Raw genomic sequence first — 20,242 nt, forward strand, 5'->3', positions numbered from 1 at the left:
AAAAGAATGTGAAAAGAAATGAACTGAATGAACGGAATTAGAGTTTTGGTTTTTTTTATTAAATTAGTTTACTTACTTTTTTTTGTACTTATTTCCCACACACACGGAGATCCTTTTTATAGAATACTGAACTGGAACAAACTGGGATAAAAACTGCCTATTTTTCTTCAAGAGCTGCCTTTTATGGTGTTCGCAAGAGAGTCCCACTCTAAATTCCTTGTCATTTTTGCGCAGGAAGAACTCAAATTTTCCTGATTTAATTGATTGGAAAATTTGGGGAGTGTCTCAAGCGTAAGCGAAATTCGAGCCCTAATTGATCGGGGGTGGAGTATGCGGGAGTGGCCTCATTCAAGTGTTTTTGGCTCTCTTCACACAGATGGCCCTCTATGTACTATTTTAATCTTTAATTATTTAAATTAATTTTATTTAAATTAATTGTGTGTGTGGTACTCTAATCTTACTAATACAAAAATATTATTTAGTCTATAATAAAACTAAAGTACAGAAAAAAGTTAAGGATTATATTTTTCTGGAAACAAACAAGATTTTAATAGTTTTAACCATTAATTATTTACCAAAAACCCATAAGAAATACTGGAAAATCGAAGTTAATTATTATAAATATAATCATTAACTTTCTTTCAAGCCATTCTTAAGGTTTTTTAACGCAAAGATGAGCGTATTCAACGATTAAACTCATAAAATTCACAATACAAATCTTAATTAATACGAAAATATATAATGAATTATTTAAAAACTAAAGCTATTCGAGCATTAAACAAAAACTATTAATCAAAATAGTCTTTTGTTAATTACTTGAAAACTACTTGAAACAGACAAGTCTCGCATATTTTTGAGAGATCTGCAAGCAAATGTGCTTCCTTTAATTTAACAGAAATTAATAAAATTGAAAAGAAATTAATTAAAATAAAATAATTGTATTATGGATAGGATGCACAAGTGCGCTGCAGCTCTCCATTTTCCTGTTATTCGGAAATTTTCTGAGATGTTCGCAATCTGGTAATTCCGGATGGCGCGGTTGTAAACTCACTCTGATTATTATGGTACACTTCCAAACATCCGAAAATTGCCAGATGTGCGAAACGAAAACTGTCGTTCACGAAGAAAATTTTTTTTTTTCAGTTGTACGCGATTTATAATTCTAATTTACAAGCTAAGTGTGTGGCCTGTTTTTTCCTGGTCCCTTTTTATATCGAGCCGGCGTTACAAGATCATCGAAAAACTATTAAAATTTATAAAAATATAATTGTTACAAAATAATAATATCAATAAAATATTCCGTTAGGAACAGAAATAGATGATGAAGATTACTTTGCAACTTTAGAAAGCAATACAATTTTGATGATCTTACAAAATAATCAAAAATGGACTCCAGTAAAACTGACAAAATCTAAACCTCAATTAATAGTGGTAGATGATACTATTGATCATGGCTTAAGACATCAACAAGAACAGGAAAAAAGTAAATATGAGGCTATTCAAATGGACTCAATTTTATCTTTTATTCGTAATGATATTTCAGATGTATCTCTTTTGAATGAAACCGAGCTAGAAATGTTAAGTGATATGAACCCAGACAGCGTAGCTGATATAATTTCTGACAAGTGAGTATCGATTAATAGAGTATATTATCATGTAATTTTAGCTAATTTTATAAAAATGAATAAATACATCCGAAAATAAACCTAAGTCTTATAAGTAACTTAATTGATGAACATTTGTGTTGAAGTACTTATTGTCTTATAGATTATTTACATATATATAAAATGAACTCCACATTACATACCACCACTTAAAATGAGACTCAATAGTTAATACCAATACCATTTTTTCAAAAACGGTATTTTGAATACCAGACAGTGACACTTCAATGTCTTCATATACACTACTTTTAATAGTACCTCTTATAATATAATATACAATGAAATCAGTCATCTCTAATACATCCACGAACGTGATAGCGACCTCAAATAGGATTGTCGAAGGCCTGCTACTAAGTCGTTTATGTATTTAAGATATTATTTTTATTTATTTGAGGACTCTTTGCTTCCAGATTTAGTGTACTTATATTATATTGTTACTTTATTTCAAGCGGCTCGCCGTATCGTTTAAGAAAATAGGTTGTTGCAAAATCTAAATAATCATTCTTCTTTGTATCTATTTGAGTCATTATTTATTTAACAAAATCTTACCAACTATTCGGTGACACTCCCTATCACCATTTTTAAGACGACCGTTAAAACAAATAAACCTGTACCTTGAACTAAAAATTTAGAAATTTCAATTGTGTTATCAATAAATTTAATCAAAACTTTACATTCTCAAAAGAAAAACTTATTACATAAAAAGTTTCATAATTCCTGTACACAAAAAAAATTTCTTTCTGATGTCAGAGAACTAAGAGCGATTAAACTATCTTGTGACATACACATATTCGAGGGTGGTCCGATAAGTACTTAGCCTACAAAAGAAAAACGAACATTTTGGAAAAGTGGCGTTTTATTTTTCAACATAGTCTCCTTTTAGTTCGATACACTTGGCCGAGCGATGCTCCAACTTCTTTAACCCGTCTGAAAAATACGTTTCCTCGAGGTCTGAAAAGAATGTTTTGGGTATGAAACGTGTGGCAGCAAAATTCGTTCCAAAATTGTTGAATTTCGAACAAAAACAGCGGCGAATGGAAGTTGCTCAGGAGTCGCTAAATGAAGTCAATAACGATGCAGAACTACTAAAACGTGTTATAACAGGTGACGAAACATGGGTTTACGGATATGATGTCGAAACTAAGGCTCAATCGTCCCAGTGGAGGCATTCTGGATCGCCAAGACCGAAAAAGGCTCGACAAGTGCGGTCGAATGTGAAGGTTATGCTTACTGTGTTCTTCGATTTTAATGGCATAGTGCATTATGAATTCTTGCCACAAGGTCAAACAATTAATAAGCAGTACTACCTACAAGTTCAACGTCGTTTGCGTGAAGCAATCCGAAAAAAACGCCCGGATTTGTGGCAAAACAATTCATGGCTTTTGCACCACGATAATGCGCCTGCTCACACTTCATTGCTTGTTCGTGAATTTTTGGCCAAAAACGAAACTGTAACGATGCCTCAGCCTCCATATTCGCCAGATATGGCTCCATGTGACTTTTTTCTATTTCCAAAAATAAAGAGAACATTAAAAGGCCGTCGTTTTACAAGCATAGATGACATTAAAAGCGAATCGCTGAAAGAGCTAAGAGCTATTACAAAGATCGAGTTTCAAAAGTGTTTCGAGGATTGGAAAAAGCGTTGGCATAAGTGTATTATATCCGAAGGGGACTAATTTGAAGGCGACAACATTAATGTAGATGAATAAATAAATATTTTTTTCATAAAACGAAAATTCTCGTTATTTTTTGAACACACCTCGTATATCACAATTTATTTAATTATTATTGGAATTCCGATCAATAATATTTATCTAAAAAATAATGAACGAAAGCTTCGTATCACTGCGCGAGGTACAAGTGCAGCAGAACGTCGAGTCTTTGATACCATTGATTACCGCATAGTCAAATAACATGTTCTGGTAGAATACCACCATGTCGCTTTTGCTATCTAGTCCTGATCATAATTTGAATCCCTCGCTTGTTCTTGCTTGATGTTTTTGATGGTCATTTATATTTATCTCGTGAAATTCAATTTAAAATTAATTATAGCACTAGATTTATAATATTTTAATAAATTTGATTTTTACAAAATTTTCAAATTTTAATCTCAAAATTTATTTTTTAGAATAATTTCTGGTACTTGAATTCCACTCTATAGTTTTTCTAAAAGTTTTTCTTGTGTTAACGTCACCATTTCGATATTTTTCCATTTCATTGTCTTTAAAATCTACCTCACAATGCATGCACGTTTACTTTACAGCTTGTGGCTGAAAACTATACATTGTCATATTTTTTTCACTCATCTTATTGTCGGAAATGCAATTAATCAGTATGTATAGAACATATGAGAATCGAAATTGGGTTTTTCAAGTTGTAGCCAAATATTAAAAGAAACTGATCTGCTGATTTTTCCAATAAATTTCAAAGACCAATTTTTTAGGAGTCACCAGGAAACAGACTGTAGTCAATGAGTGGTTTTTTTCAATGCTACGATTTTAGTCTTTCTTTATAGGTGAAAAAAGAACAATGCTACAAACATCAACAAGAGCAATTCGTTATGAGCAAGGTTGGCGAAGGTTAAATTTTAAGGAATCTCTAGAAAAAATATAAAATCCAAAAAAAATTAAATAAAATTAACTTAACTTATACCTACGATAATCCGAGAAATAAAAGGTTACTTAGATTTCCATTTTGCTGAAATCCACTGGCATCTAGCTCTCAGAAAACAGTTGTAGACACGAGCTCAATGGGGCTAATCTCTATGAGACACGAAAGCAAGGACAACGAAACCGAGCAGTTGGAGCAGAGCCACCATTTTGGATCAAGCTGGTTCACTTTATTCTGGAAACACTCACCCCACATCTCACTCCTTTCACAGTTAATAAGCGTCGTGCGAGTTTTTTTCGCATTTCTTACTCCAATCTCCGGCAACTGCTGTAACCCACGAAAAGAAGTCTGTCACTTCATTAAATAAGTAGGGAAGGTGCATCAATTTAAATGAGTCATGGCACGAGATTTTGCCGGTCGTTAAGTCCTCCAAAAGTTCTCTTCACAACTTTATTAAACGCCTGACTAACAATAGGAAATATTATGAAGAATTCTGTTTACCTTTAGTGAATTTCCTCACAGCAGACACTAACCTATTAACTTAATTAACTTGTTCAATCTTAGAGTGGTTGCATCTGAAATCGAATTGATGGTCTAGAATAAGTATTCGGTATTATTAGATTGATTCTAGCTATGATTACTTTTTTAAAAAGTTTTGAAAATATTCGTAAAAGTCTACCCGATCTGTATAAGGATACCAGTTCAGGTTCTTTATCGGATTTGGATATTAACATTATCTCTACTATTTTCCACTGATTGTGAGTAGTAAAATAGTAAAAACGTAAGCATGGATTAAAAATAATTGCAATGTATCTTATTGCTATTGATAGTAATTTTTCTTGTAATATTATCAAATTCGGAGCTTTATTATGATTAATATTGTTAATCACAGAGACCGACATTCAAAAGAATCTAGAAGCGCGATAGTATACGAGATGTGATCAAAAAGTAAGGTGAATTTTGAAATTTAGCGGGCTACGTCCGTTCGATCTTCGACTTTTTTATTTGGTTATGTCGGTACACTCGTCTAGAACATACGTTCCAAATTTCAGCTTTGTAGTATGTTTGGTTTGTTTGTGAGAGGCATCAAGGTTATAAGTGTTTTGCGTGCTCCACGATTTGCTGCTGTCTAAAAACATGGATCAAAGAGTTTGCATTAAATTTTGTGTTAAAAATGGAATCAAATTTTCCAAAACACTTGAAATGCTGAAAGTGGCATACGGTGAGTCTACTTTAAGCCAAAAAAATCTTTACAAGTGGTATAAACTCTTCCAAGAAGGCCGAGAAGACACCGATGACGAACCTCGTTCTGGACGCCCCAGCACATCAACAACTGATGAGAATGTTGAAGAAGTGAAGAAAATAGTGTTGGGAAATAGTCGAATTACCATTAGAGAAATTGCCGATGATATTGGCATCTCATTTGGTTCGTGCCAATCAATTTTGACGAGTGTTTTAGACATGAGACGTGTGTCAGCGAAGTTTGTTCCGAAATTGCTCAATTTCGACCAAAAGAAACGTCGCATGAGTATCGCCCAAGAGCTACTGAATGACGTCAACGATGATCCAGATTTACTCAACAGGGTTATAACAGGTGACGAAACATGGGTATACGGTTATGACGTCGAGACTAAGACTCAATCGTCCCTGTGGAGGCATTCTGGATCACCAAGACCAAAAAAAGAACGCCAAGTTCGATCAAATGTAAAGGTTTTGCTTACAGTTTTCTTTGACTGCAGGGGCGTGGTGCATCATGAGTTCTTGCCACAGGGTAGAACAGTAAATAAGGAATATTACCTGCAAGTTATGCGCAATTTGCGCGAAGCAATCCGCCAGAAACGTCCGAATTTGTGGAAAAATAAAAATTGGCTTTTGCACCATGATAACGCCCCTGCTCACACATCGTTGCTTGTGCGCGAATTTTTGGCTAAAACCAACACAGTAACGATGCCACAGGCACCGTATTCCCCAGATCTGGCCCCCTGTGACTTCTTCTTGTTCCCAAAACTGAAGAAGCCCATGAAAGGACGGCGTTTTGCCACGATTGAGGAGATAAAGATGGCATCGAAGGATGAACTAAACAAGATCACAAAAAATGATTTTTTGAAATGCTTTGAGGATTGGAAAAAGCGTTGGCACAAGTGCATTATATCCGAGGGGGATTACTTCGAAGGAGATAAAATAAAAATTGATGAATAAATAAATATTTTTTGAGAAAAATAAAAATTCACCTTACTTTTTGATCACACCTCGTATGTATTTCCGAAGGTATACCATGAGCTAAAACTCAATCTGACATCAGATCAATCCAGCACGTAAGGTTCTCGATATATCCTAACCTAAAAGTGCAAAAATCATGATTGTTTGGTATGTTCGAGGGTATTTATTCATCACTGTGAATAAATTCTATTTCAAAAACCATTAAAAAGCAGTCCTCTTGTCTTTTAAGCCTCATTTGTTCAATTAGAAATATCGTTTCTTTCATCGACGGAAAGTGTTATTATAATTTTAAGCCTAATCAGAATTTTTTAGAAGTTTTAAATCAGTTTACAAGTAATTTTAAATTAAATAAAACCCTATTTGTTTACGAGGTCTATTAAAAAAGTATCGCGAATTTTGTCTGTTGTCAAAAATTATTTATTTATTCACGAATATCTATTTTATCTTCTTCAAAGTAATCCCTCTCAGATATAATGCACTTGTGCCAACATTTTTTTCAATGCTCGAAGCACTTAAAAAAAATCATTTTTTGTGATGTTGTTCAGCTCCTCCTTCGATGCCATCTTTATCTTCTTAATCGTGGCATAGCGTCGTCCTTTCATGGGCCTCTTCAGTTTTGGGAACAGGAAAAAGTCATAGATGGCCAGGTCTGGCGAATACGGTGGCTGTGGTACCATTACCTTGTGGTTTTTGACCAAATATTCAAGCACAAGTAACGATGTGTGAGCAGGGGCATTATCATGGTGCAAAAGCCAGTTTTTGTTCTTCCACAAATTCGGACGTTTCTGGCAGATTTCTTCGCGCAAATTGCGCATAACTTGCAAGTAATATTCCTTATTGACTGTACTATCCCGTGACAAAAACTCATGATATACTGCGCCCCTGTAATCGAACAAAACTGTGAGCAAAACTTTCACGTTCGACCAAACTTGGCGCGCTTTTTTTGGTCTTGGCTCATGTAGCAGCTTCGACTACGACGAGCTTTGGTTTCCCATAATTCATCACCAGTTATGATCCTCTGAAGCACATTTGGGTCGTCACGGATCGAGTCCAACATCTCCTGAGCAGTATTAACGAGATGCTGTTTTTGGTCGAAATTGAGCAGTTTTGGCACGAATTTCGCGGCGACCCGACTCATGCCCAAATCATTGGTTAAAATCAAATTGTATGAGCCAATCGATATGTTTAGATCCTCAGAAATTTCACTAACAGTGATTCGATGATCGGTCAATACTATTTTCTTCACTTTAACAATGTTTTCGTCTTTTGTTGACGAGGTCGAGCGTCCGACACGTTGTTCGTTGTTCACATCTTATCGGCCCTCTGAGGACATTTTATACCATCGATAAACGTTGCTTTGGTCCAAGGTAGCTTCACCATATACCATAATCAACATTTGGAATGCGTCCACGCACTTTATTTTCTTTTTCACACAAAATTTGATACAGATTCTTTGGTCAATTTTTTATAATAGGTAAAAATCGAAGACGAGCCAAAACACATCCAAGCAAAACAGCTGTATAAAATTAACTTAACATTCGAAATGGCCGACCTTGTCAGTATAAGTAAGGGACATTAGTACTAACATAACGCTACAAAAAAATCAAAAATCAAATTTACGTAGTCCGCGGAAATTCAAAATTCGCGATATTTTTTGAACAGACCTCGTAAATATTATTTGCCTGTACATCGATTTCTTAATAAACAAATTTTTCGGTATTAGGATTTGATTTTTCTTATTCTACAAGATATGTAGAATATATTGTTGCAATAAAAAGAAATTGGTTTATTGGTGATATTTGAGGTGGAAATTCACCTTAAGAGAGATTGGTAGTGTAAAATATTTTCCTTTTACAGATCATTCCAATGAGAGAAAAAAACGTTGTGAAAGATGATACTAAAAATTTACGATCCGTGCAGATCAATTGCTTTAAGGCACCAAGACAATACAGGCAATATAGCGAGAATATGTTTTAGAGATCCATGTACACTTGCAGAAACTATAGAACTCGACGTTTGATTAATTACAAATGTAGCATTACTCTTGCTACATTAAAATACAAAAAAAAAATTAAATTTATATAAAATAAAAGTATTGACTTGGGATACGTATAAAGTATATTATATGCTACACCCATGGGCAAAAATGAACCCTACAATACACAAACTTTTATCTATGACTGTGAAATTACTGAGAATTTCCGTCTTTCTATGACACACTTCACTAAAGGTGGATTAAAATCATGGCACAAATATTTTAGATGTAATACAAATGATCATTATTGTCAAATTTCATGAGATATCTCCACTAATGATCTGTATTACAGAGCAATCAAGATGAGTGATCTTTTAATATTTCTCAATGATAATAAAAAGAGAATTGTTAATCTTCGTAAACATCGTATCTCAGCTGAAGTACACCAGTATATTCAGGAGAAATATATATTTGCGTGTATGTATGTATGAGAGAGTGTGATTTGTGTGTGTGTGTGTGTGTGTGTGACCGCGCGTGTGTGTAGATCTATTAACCATTATTAAGCATTATTTCGGAAGAAAAATTAATAAATGTAGTATTTTAGTCTTCTTCAGTCGACATCCCATAAAGTAGATTATTGTAATTATGATAGTGATTGCCGTAGTGATTCTGAAATAACAGATTTTGACGTTATGACTGACAATTTATTGTGAATAATAAGTAAGCGTATTTGCGGAAATACACGGTGATTCAAAAACATATGTAACTAATAATTCCATTCGATTCGTCTCGAAAAATTAATTTCGAATTGTGTTCTTAGTTTTTCGATTAAATAATTAGGTAATTAGATAATTAGCTTCAGAGATCGGCCAAATAGCGCACAGCTTTAGAAGAACGGGCTCTTGGTGGCGAGCGCGGAGCAGTGAGGAGGGGCCAGCGGCGCTCGCCGCCGCTGAGTGCAAGCGGTGCTCAACCCAATCGTGCAACACGGAGCTCCCATGTCTACATACGTATACGTATTCATTGATTGAATGCGTATCAATAATAAGAACAGTTCAATACCGATTGACTAATAACAATGATGTACGTGAAAGCTTTTGTGTTTATTTTGCGAAATGGGTTATTTAGTATTCGTGGTCGTCGAATTCAAACTCGCTGTCTTACTTAAGAATTATATTCATTTAATGCTGAAAATTGCTGTGATCGGCTACTACTTCATTGCTTTTCTTTGCGTTTGAGAAAATTGAGATCAATAGGTAGACGCGTAACGTGTGTTTCCAATTAGCTTGGTTATACGTTTTTTTAAGATTAAGAAATAAAATAATAATAAATAAATACTGACAACCCTCGGCTGAAAATACCCATGTGGGAAATTCACCCCTGATGTGTCTTGGAACAAAGTCTCAATTCGCGTGTGCGAGATGATTTACACTAGTCACACACAGGAAATCCATCCTAAAATTTCTCACGCGTGCGAATCGTATCACATCTGAATTTGAGACTATGGATGAGACTCTAATAGGGCCTATAATAGAAGGAACTTTAAATCTCCGAGAAAAAACGCGTTTTGGCAAGTAGGCGGCTCGTAAACAAAAATGCTGTCGCTACGATGGCTTGCGGCAACTCGGCGCCTCGAATCAAGTAAGTGAAATTTGAATTTCAGTCATGATCATTAGTCATGAAATTATTTCCAGCACATAATAATTATAAAGAAAATATCGCAATGCTGAAGACTAGATCTACAATACATTGCGCATTTCTGAAATATTATTATCAATCTAACGAGCAAGCTACAATTATCAAAATAGTTAGGATTATTGTAGAACCCATTAGAACTTTAAGTCGTAGTCTGGGAAGCGAAATGCTTTTCATAAAGTGCGTAAATGTGTGTACATCAATTTTTCTAAGTTGAATTAAGAATTATAAATAATAAAAAACTGAAAATTATAAAAGTCGTCGCCACTTTTCGGTGAAAAGAAATTCCAAAAACAAATTTCCATAATTTTGTTAAAATCAATCTTTCTTGCCCTGTTTCGCATGGTAACTTCATCGTTTAAAAAACCGACATACGAAAGAAGATCCATAATGAGTCAAAGGTGCCAGGCTGCTCGGAGAGAGTAGTGGATGTGGCGAAGGTGCGGATTTTGAGAAGAATAAACGAAACGGGGGATGAGGCTGGGGGCATGAGGACAGACGAACGTAGTGCGACCTAAGAGAATTGCGGACGCAGACGGGGCGGCCCATTGAGGTTTATTTTGAATTTAAAATGAGCAAAAATCTTATCACCGTCGATTTTGGCTCTGAAAAAATTTTGAAAGCAGCAAGTTGTACCTTGAAGGGCCTAGAATGAAAAAGGATACCGATTTTTGCGATTACAAGGTTCGGTGTGATACTTTTTCTCGAGCTCACAGTCAAAAACTGGGAAATTCAGTTTTTCGCTTTCAGCAAGGTCGCGCTGGCAATTGTACGCTCCACAATTGTTTTTCGATCTCGAAAGTGTGTTTCCCATTGTATTTTTCATCGCTGAACACGAATCTGAAATTAAATTGTTTCGACAACTTAAAAGTTCGACAAAATTTGATACGCGGAAACAGAAAAAGTCACCCTACTGTTTTCACGTTTCCTGGACGCGAGTTTGAAGTCAATTGTCATCACAGCTGTCATGACAACTGCTAACTGTCAAACTGGCAATTTGACTTTAAATTCGGGGTCATCGACAAAAAATACAACGTAAAAAACTTTTTTTGGGAAAAACATGATGCTTTCAAACTTTTTTTAGAGCCGAAATCGACGGTCATAAGATTTTTGCTCTTCCATGATCATAATAAACCACAGTGCGACCTCAGAAAAGCTGCGAACGAAGCGAGGCTCAAGTAAAAATTCTGATGACACCGAGGTTGAGGCGAAGAGGGCAGACGTGCGCTAAGCTGCTTTGAGAAAAAGGTCACACATAGCAGAGTCTCGGGGAGGAAAAGAAGACGAGCACGGCGCGGCCTTAGAAATAGGCAGGAGGAAGCTGGGATTTGCGTCGAAATTAGACGGACGGTGGGAGGAATTCGTCGAAATAAGACGGACGGTGGTAAGGATTCGTCGAAATTAGACGGACGGTGGGAGGGATTCGTCGAAATAAAACGGACGGTGGTAGGGATTCGTCGAAATTAGACGGACGGTGAAAGGGAGACGTCCAAATAAGACGAACGATCAGAGGGCAGCGTCATGAAAGTCAGACGAGCAGAGGGCTACGTCGAAAAGGGCAGACGAGCTGGGGTCTGGGCGGAATAGAGCAGATGAGCGGAAGTCAAGGTGAAATGAGACGGACGAGCTGGGCGCTACGTGGAAATGTGACGGACGAGCTGAGGGCGGGTCGCAATAGAACGGAGGAGCGGAGGGCTATGTCGGAAAGGGCAAACGAGCTGTGGGCTTGATGAAATAGGGCAGACGAGCGGAGGGCAGAGTAAAATGAGACGGACGGGTGGGGGGCTGTGTGAAACAAGGCGAACGCTAAAAGGCTGCGTCTAAAAGGCGCTTGCGAGCCGAGGGCTACGTCGAAATTAGACGGACGGCGAGGGGGAGACGTCGAAATAAGACGGCCGGGCAGAGGGCTGGGTGAAATAGGGCACACGAGCAGAGGGCTGTGTGAAATAGGACGGATGGGCAGAAAGCTGTATTCTCAAGGGCAGACGAGCAGAGCGCTATGTCAAAAAAGGCAGACGAGCCAAGGGCTGGGTAAAATGGGGCGGACGAGCGGAGGGCTGTATGAAATAGGGTGGACGCGTAGAGCGCCATGTCCAAAAGGGCAGACAAGCTGAGGGCTGGGTGAAAATGGAGGGACGAGCGGGGGGTTGCGTTTAGAAGGGTAGACGAGCACAGGGCTATGTCCGTGTCTGAGTTCGCAGAAAAGAGTGCAGATGCGTTGTTTTGAATGGAAAAAACGGCCTACGAAGCGGTTGCATAGATTGTACCCAGTCGAACATGGGGAGGCCTAGCAAAAGATTCAAGCAGTGCGGACTCGAAAAAATTGGCGAAGGAGCCCAGTGCTGCTTTAGTAAGGGGTTAGTCGAAGTGAGGGTGCGGAAAAACGCTTATGCAAACGCAGTGCTGACTGGGAATAACGGCACATAAAAGCGAGGGCACTAGTTGTAGGCTAGACGAGCAGGGGGTGGCCTTGGAAAAGGGTCAGGCTAAGTGGGGCTCGAATAAGAAGATGGTCGAGCCCATTTCATCTCTGGAAAAGGCCAATCGAGCATAGTATTAACTTGGATTGACAGTTAACGACGAGCAATAACAGCAGGCGGCTTGGGGACAAGATAAGGCGGTCATATTAGGGTCTTAGCAATGGGTCCGATGGAGCAAGGGCGCGGAAATGATCCCAGACGACCACATTGCTAACTAGAAATTATTTCAAACGGAGCGGGTTCTCGGGAAAAGAGGACGGATGTGTCCAATGCAGGTTTGAAATAGAGTTAGACGAAGCTGGGTTCGGAAAAGAGAGCGGACGAGGCCATTCTGACTTGGAGAAAGAGTTAGTCGAAGCGGAGTCTCAAAATATAGGGCGGAGCGAGCATAATTTAAGAAGATGGGAAGGTAGAGCAATGACTCGGAAGAAAAAGCGGTCAACCTCAGGGCGGTCTCAGAAGTGTGTCAGACATATAGAGATTTGTGTGAAGGGCAGATGTGCTCAGTGCTGCTTGATAGAAGAGTCCGAGTCAAACATGGACTTTGGTAGAAAGGCAAAAAAGCACAGGGTGATCTGGCTTAGCCGTAGAAGACGTGAAGATAATGTTGAAAATACAAAAGCAACGGGCGAAACAGGTAATGCAACAGACCAAAGGTAAGCTGTGGTATAAGTGTCAATGATCTAAAGTTAGACGTAGTCGATGTTTTGGGAAATATGGGAAAGGAAGGACGAGAGCGGAAAAAAAGGTAGAATAACGAGAACGGTCTCACCACCCTACGCTTATTTGACCTTTCGTCAGTTGATATTCTGTCACCTCACCCACAATTATTTGTCTTGATTCCAGTTTTAGAAGTTGAACGAGTAAATTATCACTCTTCTTTTTAATTATTTATCTAATTACCTCAATTCTAGAAAAAATTTTTCATAAGTCCACTTATCCATAACTGTTTGTGATGAACTCAGTGGTGTATGAAAATTTAAATAATTGAGGCCCGTATTGAGAACAACCAAAACAGCTAAGGGAGATGATTGAAAAAACAGATTTATATAACAAATCATCTTTATTTACACAGAGTATAACGTTTTATCGAATTATTCGAATTTCGTCTACTATTAGGCTGACTAGTTTTTAGTAAAACCTTAGTAGAAAATAAAAAATATAAAAAACATGTAAATTCATATCTCCCAATCCGGATTGTTGCCAACGTCGTCATCATCTTCATCCATGCTATCATCAGCCTCACCGTCTTCGTTGCCATCATTTTCACCATCGTTGTTCATATCATCATCATCATCTTCTCCATTTTCATCATTGCCATCAACATCAACATCATCACCATTCTCGTCTTTCTCCTCAACAACATCATCATCACCATTACCACCATCATCACCATCCAAGCATTGTTCGAAATGCCCCCCCTGTTGCTGAATACACAAAATAGCTCTACGTCTTATCTGATGTGTAGCTGCATGTATTTTTTCTGGTTCTAGATGCTGGGCGTGATGTTGGATTCTTTGAATCATTTCATTTGGGTCATTGAGGCCGCCATTGTGATAAACTGCTTCTTTGGATGTCCCCCAGTAAAAGTAGTCCAATGGGTTCAAATCAGGAGATCTTGCTGGCCAGCGTACTGGACCATTATTGACTATCCAATGGCCGCCCTATACCTTGAAGAATTAAAATATTTTATAAGCGATTTTAATATACCTGCGTAAAATTTGTTATGAAACCAATAATTTTTCTAGCCGACAGTTGTACATGCAGGCGCATGTACAGATATATACATATTTGGTTTCTAGCGCTGTACTGTGAATGCACTCTCACATGTTCCCCGAAGTATACTAATGAAGCCGTGTTGGTTTTAAAACTTCTGTAGACTGAAGTAGTACGAGTAATCAAAATACTGGCAGCATACGTAGAGATTAAAAAATTTTATATTCAAAGTAGAGTTGAAATAAAAGGGAAAGAAGAGGAGAGCGGATTTTAATTGAGATTTGAGAATCTTTGAGCGACGGAAATAAAACTCGTCAAGTATGATACAAAGTAGAAAATTGTCATAAAGCTATCTGTCCTAGAACGACTTTTATATTTTTATAAAGAATAATATAAAAGTAATTAAATGTCCTTTCAAGTCAGAGCAATATTCCCTTCAGCAAATAATTGGCATAAAGCCACGACAAAATTATCCTACATGAAATTTCAGAGCGTTAAGACTTTCATTAGGAGAAATCGCGTAATACAATTTTTGGTAAGGAAGGGTAAAGCAGGCAGAATAAGTGAATAAACAGTTGTAGAAAAGAAATGCCTTATTCGAGAGAAAGCCTTTGGCGTCCGCGTCACGGAAGAGACTAGAACGAATTGAGCGGCAACGCCGCTAGCCGCCAAGAGAGAGCGAGACGTGCAGTCACGCACATGCGCAGAGCAAAATAGGTGAGACGCCTTTACATATTTCCAACAACAATGTATACTATAATAATTACCTGATCAAGATAATTCCTTAAATTCGCAGCAATATGTGCTGGTGCACCATCATGCATGAAAATAAGATTTTCTTGCAGTTCTTCTGACACACCAACTTTATCAAGCAATCCTGGAAGTATATCCTGCAGGAACTCAAGGTAATTTTCAGCGTTTAGTGGGATTGGAAGTTGTACCGGACCAATAACTTGATTACCAATCAAGCCTGTCCACATATTAACTGAAAACCGATTTTGAAATCGATCTGGAAATAATGAACAAAATTTATAAATTTTTCAGTTTATAGCACATTTTGATAGATGTTTGGCAACGCAAGACGTCTCCTATCCACGCATATGTCGTATTGTGTTTTTTGAGACAACGTGAGCGAAGCGAGTCATACCGTACAAAGAATTGCAGTTTGATAATTTAACCATATTATTTACAAAAAGTAATATTTATCTTAGTATTTTGATCTTTTATGATTGAATTTGTTCTATTTCATTTTTTCTCTTCTACGTGCCAACAATCTTAAGGCTATTAAAGGAAAATTTGACTGAAAAATACGTGAGGAATTGTATACATTCGTACTACGAAATAAAGTATCAGTACATGATAATTTTTAAAAACGGCGAATGAATATCTCGCTTCACAAAAAATTATTGCTCTTAAATAGTCTTTCGCACATATAGATGCATATACGAACTACATTTTCTTCGTGATTTAGATTAATACTGATAATAATGTATGAACTGTGAATCAGTTTTGACTTTATCGTCCCATTGTTTAAGTGTGTGTGGCAGACGTGCTTTATATGTTGATCTACTTGGTTAAAACTTTCAGTTTTTCCCCAGCATCAATAAAATAATTTAGTTCAGCTGTCGCGCGGCTGCAGCTTAACTGCCGCGCCGAATTTCGATTTTTATGGCGCGCCCGCAATAAATGAAAATTGCTTTGCGCTCTCGCTAATCCCTTGTTGTTAGAGACAAAACACGTCTCAGCACCCTGCTTTCCCGTTGGTCCTCAGCTACCCTTTTCACGGACTTCGTGGGTGGGACTTACCTTCCCCCGATGCCCAAGGGAAGCGTCTTCGCTGAGGTATGAAGAGTGAATCGTCACTCACGCTAGAACTGCCGACACGCTTACATCTCTACTCTCTACGAGATGCGCGGTCTTTGCATAGACTAAGTCTCTACTATTAAGTATTTATAGTAGTTAGTCTACTTTTAATAAAACATCAAGTTTTCCTTTACAGTTAAATCATCGCTATATTTATTTAATATATTCACCCACCAAACGGACCTCCATATGGATAAACTGAAAAAGCAATTCGAACGAACTAAATAACGTTTTCATTAATAATTGTTTATAGACCTATAAATACAAATTTTATTTCGATAGAGAAAAATTTTTTTGTCAAACGCTAGAGATCGTAGACTGTTTTTTTTTATAAATCATAACTAACGCACCTAATGACAAATTCACGACCGGATCCCGGTACTGAGACCCCGTATTCCAAAATAAACTGCTGATCCGATTAAAATTTCCTATGTGTGTGCGTGTATTATTGGAAGAAAGTTTATTTTCATTATACTCGTAATTATATAAATTTTTAGATATATCTTTTTAACATTTTCGGTTTTCCGAACGCAAAGATGCGACTTGGAGTACCATTGCTTTTTGAAGCGTGCGCATAGTCTCGTCTTCGTGCAGGGAATATTTAAAAAGTGTTTGAAAAATGCTTAAAAAATGTTTATTATTAAGCGTATCCTAAAAATAAATTTTCTTTCAATAGAAGATGCACACGCATAGGGTAATTTTCATGGGATTGATTTTTTTTAGAATATGGTATCTTTAACTATTCAAAACACTTACCTTCCCGAGCCACATACGGATTGTCATGAGCCCACTGATGCTCATTGTGCTGATAAAACATTCCCTTCCGTACGTATGTTGATTCGTCAGTCCAGAGAATTCGATCCATAAAGCCTGGATCAGCATCTATTTCATTCAGCAAGAATTGACAGAACGCAATACAGTTCTGGACATCTCTTTCATCTGTTTTGAGAATGTATAAGTAATATTCAAAATAACCATCGTGTATAATTATCTATGCTACTTAGAAAAATTGAGAGATTCTATGAATGCGAATTAACAAAATTTCTTGATTAGAATTTTACATAAGAGCTTAGCTTGAATGCTAAAAAATGTGTACTTTTTAAAGTAAAGTAACCGAGGTATTTTATTTGAATATACGTCTTTTGATATCCCAAATTTCTAAAAAAATTCATAAACTTCTAATAGACATGGATCATTTTGAAGAAAGAAAAATCAAGTAGGCAATCCAAGTTTAACGAACGAATTCCTATAAAATCCAATGCATTCATCAATTAATTTTTTTATAAATTAAAACTTGAGAAAAACTGTTTTTAGACTATAGTAGGTTATTTTAAACTAACTACTACTTCAAAACTTAAATAAACTTTCTATCAAACAATTAAAAATGGATTTTTTTCAAATTTTTTTCGGCCGAATTGTTTTAAATTTATTAAGATACAGACCAAAACTAAATAAGTTATCAAACAAACTATTCTATTTATAACTTAATCGAAATAAGTAACCCTACTTTTTTTTGTCATTTATTACTTATAAAAATCATTCTAACTCATGGTCATCGAAGATTACTAGAAAAACAAAACGACGAAGTTACTCCTATCGGTTTGAAAATGATGGTCAGGTGATCTCCGTGAAAAATGAATGGTAATAAAATGCAATGAAGCTTGAGATCTTTCGTGTCGATCAATTTGCCAACAATCTATTGGGATAATTGACAAATTTGTGACAGCAAAGGGAAAGAAAAAAACACGGAATTTTGAGCTGATTTCGAGATTATACCTACTTTGCCTATTTGCCATTTGGTCAAAAAAGCTTAAACTACTGCAAAAAACTCATCTTATAGTTTAAGGTTTGATACGAGAAATTGCAGGAAAATTTTCCAAGAAATTTCGATTTGTTTATTTCTAAACTACACATTCTAAAAAAATTAGTTCTTAAAATGATGTTGAAGTTTGTATCGCTGCAGAGCAACGGTTTTTTTTTATTTAGAATATAGCCGCTATTTCGTGTCAAAATTTAATGGGCGTATCAAAAATAGTAAAACTACATGAAATTTTCAAATATACAATCTTTGCGATTTTATATTTTGAATATTTAAAAATTTGGTTGAGATCGCTATGACCAAAGCTGGCAACTAGTGATTTCAAGTGACACGCCCTTCTTCAGGAAAATCACGAGGCCGAGTTTGCGTTTCCCCTTAATTTCACGATTCAATCTTGCATTGTTAGAGGATATTACAAAAATTGTAGTTGCAAAATGAACATGTACTCGTATACCGAATTTCATCAAGATATCTTGTAAATTCTAAAAATGCCAATGGTTAACAGACATACAACAATAATAGCGAAAAATATACCTCATTTCAAATGTTTTGTAAGCTTATAATAACTATCAGATAGTCAGCAAACCGAAAAAAAGTTTTAATTTACTACAACACAAAAAGTCCCAACAGGAAATAACAAAATTAGACGTCAAATTGTGGAAATAAAAATTTTTTTAAGCAGTGAACTTCGAAAAAAATGTAAACGGACAACCTGAAAAAACGATTTTGAAAGCTTTTCACGAATTCCAGTTCAACTACAATCTTAAATGATCGTTCTACTTCGGTGTAGAACAATTACATCTATCGAATACAAAAAAAAAATCGACCCGAAAACTGCAGAAATAAAAAAGTTAGAGCGAAAAAAAAAACTTTTCGACAAAACCCTTTACAATGCTTCCTCTTCAAGGAAGCAAAACTGCAGTAACAGCCATAAAATAATAAAAGAAATCTATATTTTCATGTATAACTTACAAAGTTCCTGAACGGCTCTGTAGTGATATGCGTGTTGTCCATCATCCCGCATGACTCTTTGTGCCATACTATACGTACATATGACTCCTAGATTTTCGGCTCATGCAGTTGAATTCGCAGCTCGCGTGGACGACCTCCATCTGTATTCGTCACCGCCACACAACCAGTATTTCTTAACCCCCGAACTGTGGTGTCGATGGTTCGGGGGTTAACTGGCCTTCCGTGTTGTGCCGACCATAGTTCAGCAGCTCGTCAAGATCTTCCAAGCCCAGGCCCATCCTCACCAAAATAAATCACCATGTCGACGTACTCGTCAATCGTGAATTGACCAGCCATTTTGTTGCCCACGATGGAAGTCGCGCTCGCACCGTAATCGTCGACATACAACTTGATTTTCGTTAGAAAAACAAATGCGTCTCTCCGTGATCATTTTCGAATTCTTTCTTTAATTTTGAAATTTTTTGGTTTGTAAGTTCCTTATCGAGTCAACATTACACATAGTAACATTACGCAGGCGAGTAGGAATGAAATGTCTATGAAGCCTGGCCGCAACGGACACTATAATACAATAAGTTGGCTAAAGTGGGTGTGGCCAAAAATGGAGAGTTGAATTACTTCATATCAATTGTTCAGTAATATGCCCGCATCACTTATAACAATCACAATTTATTTTTCCGTTGACATACATCACGATATTTCACTGGCTTATGAAAATATTTTGATGGAAAAATCAACATGACAGCGAATAACTCACAGGACCGTAATGATTAATTGATTTCTTGCAAGAAAATTAATTATAAATTATTTGACTCACGGCTCAAAGTTTTACACACGTTCCCAATTAATTAACGAAAAAATAATATGACATAACGTGACAAAGTTATAGTCTCGTGAAAATAAAACATGAATAAAAAATTACCCATTGATTTATGCATCTATAGCCATCTATGGAAAGTCCTAACTGTGTACCAAAATGTTATAGTATAACTTGAAAATTATTAAAGCATTGACAATAACTCGCATAAGTAAACTTGGAGGTTGCGGGAGTAACGCCTCAGCGTCAGTCGGCGAACGACGATGATGGTTTTAAACTTTTATTTCGACAGGCATGTCATCGTCGTGTGTCGTTCAAATTTTGTTCATTGATACACGATAATTTGAAACCATATGTAACAAAGCTTTCCATTAGTTTCGTCTCGATAAATAAATTCAGAATTGCTTGTAGAAT

General features: G+C 36.6%; 1 protein-coding gene across 4 annotated transcripts in view; it reads left to right on the top strand.

The window, feature by feature from the left end:
- LOC131668425 (DNA fragmentation factor subunit alpha-like) overlaps window positions 1-20,242 on the top strand; it is a 260,893-nt gene that overhangs the window by 209,553 nt on the left and 31,098 nt on the right. For 3 of the 4 annotated variants that reach the window (XM_058942593.1, XM_058942602.1, XM_058942582.1), the window contains one exon: window positions 1,307-1,625. In XM_058942593.1, coding sequence (XP_058798576.1) covers window positions 1,307-1,625 — 319 coding nt within the window. The remainder of the gene's footprint in view (window positions 1-1,306; window positions 1,626-20,242) is intronic. The other variant, XM_058942610.1, reaches the window with a different exon arrangement.

This window comes from Phymastichus coffea, unplaced genomic scaffold (assembly GCF_024137745.1).
Source record: "Phymastichus coffea isolate CEN01 unplaced genomic scaffold, Cenicafe_Pcof_1.1 PCOF00006, whole genome shotgun sequence".
NCBI classification, from domain to species: Eukaryota; Metazoa; Arthropoda; class Insecta; order Hymenoptera; family Eulophidae; genus Phymastichus; species Phymastichus coffea.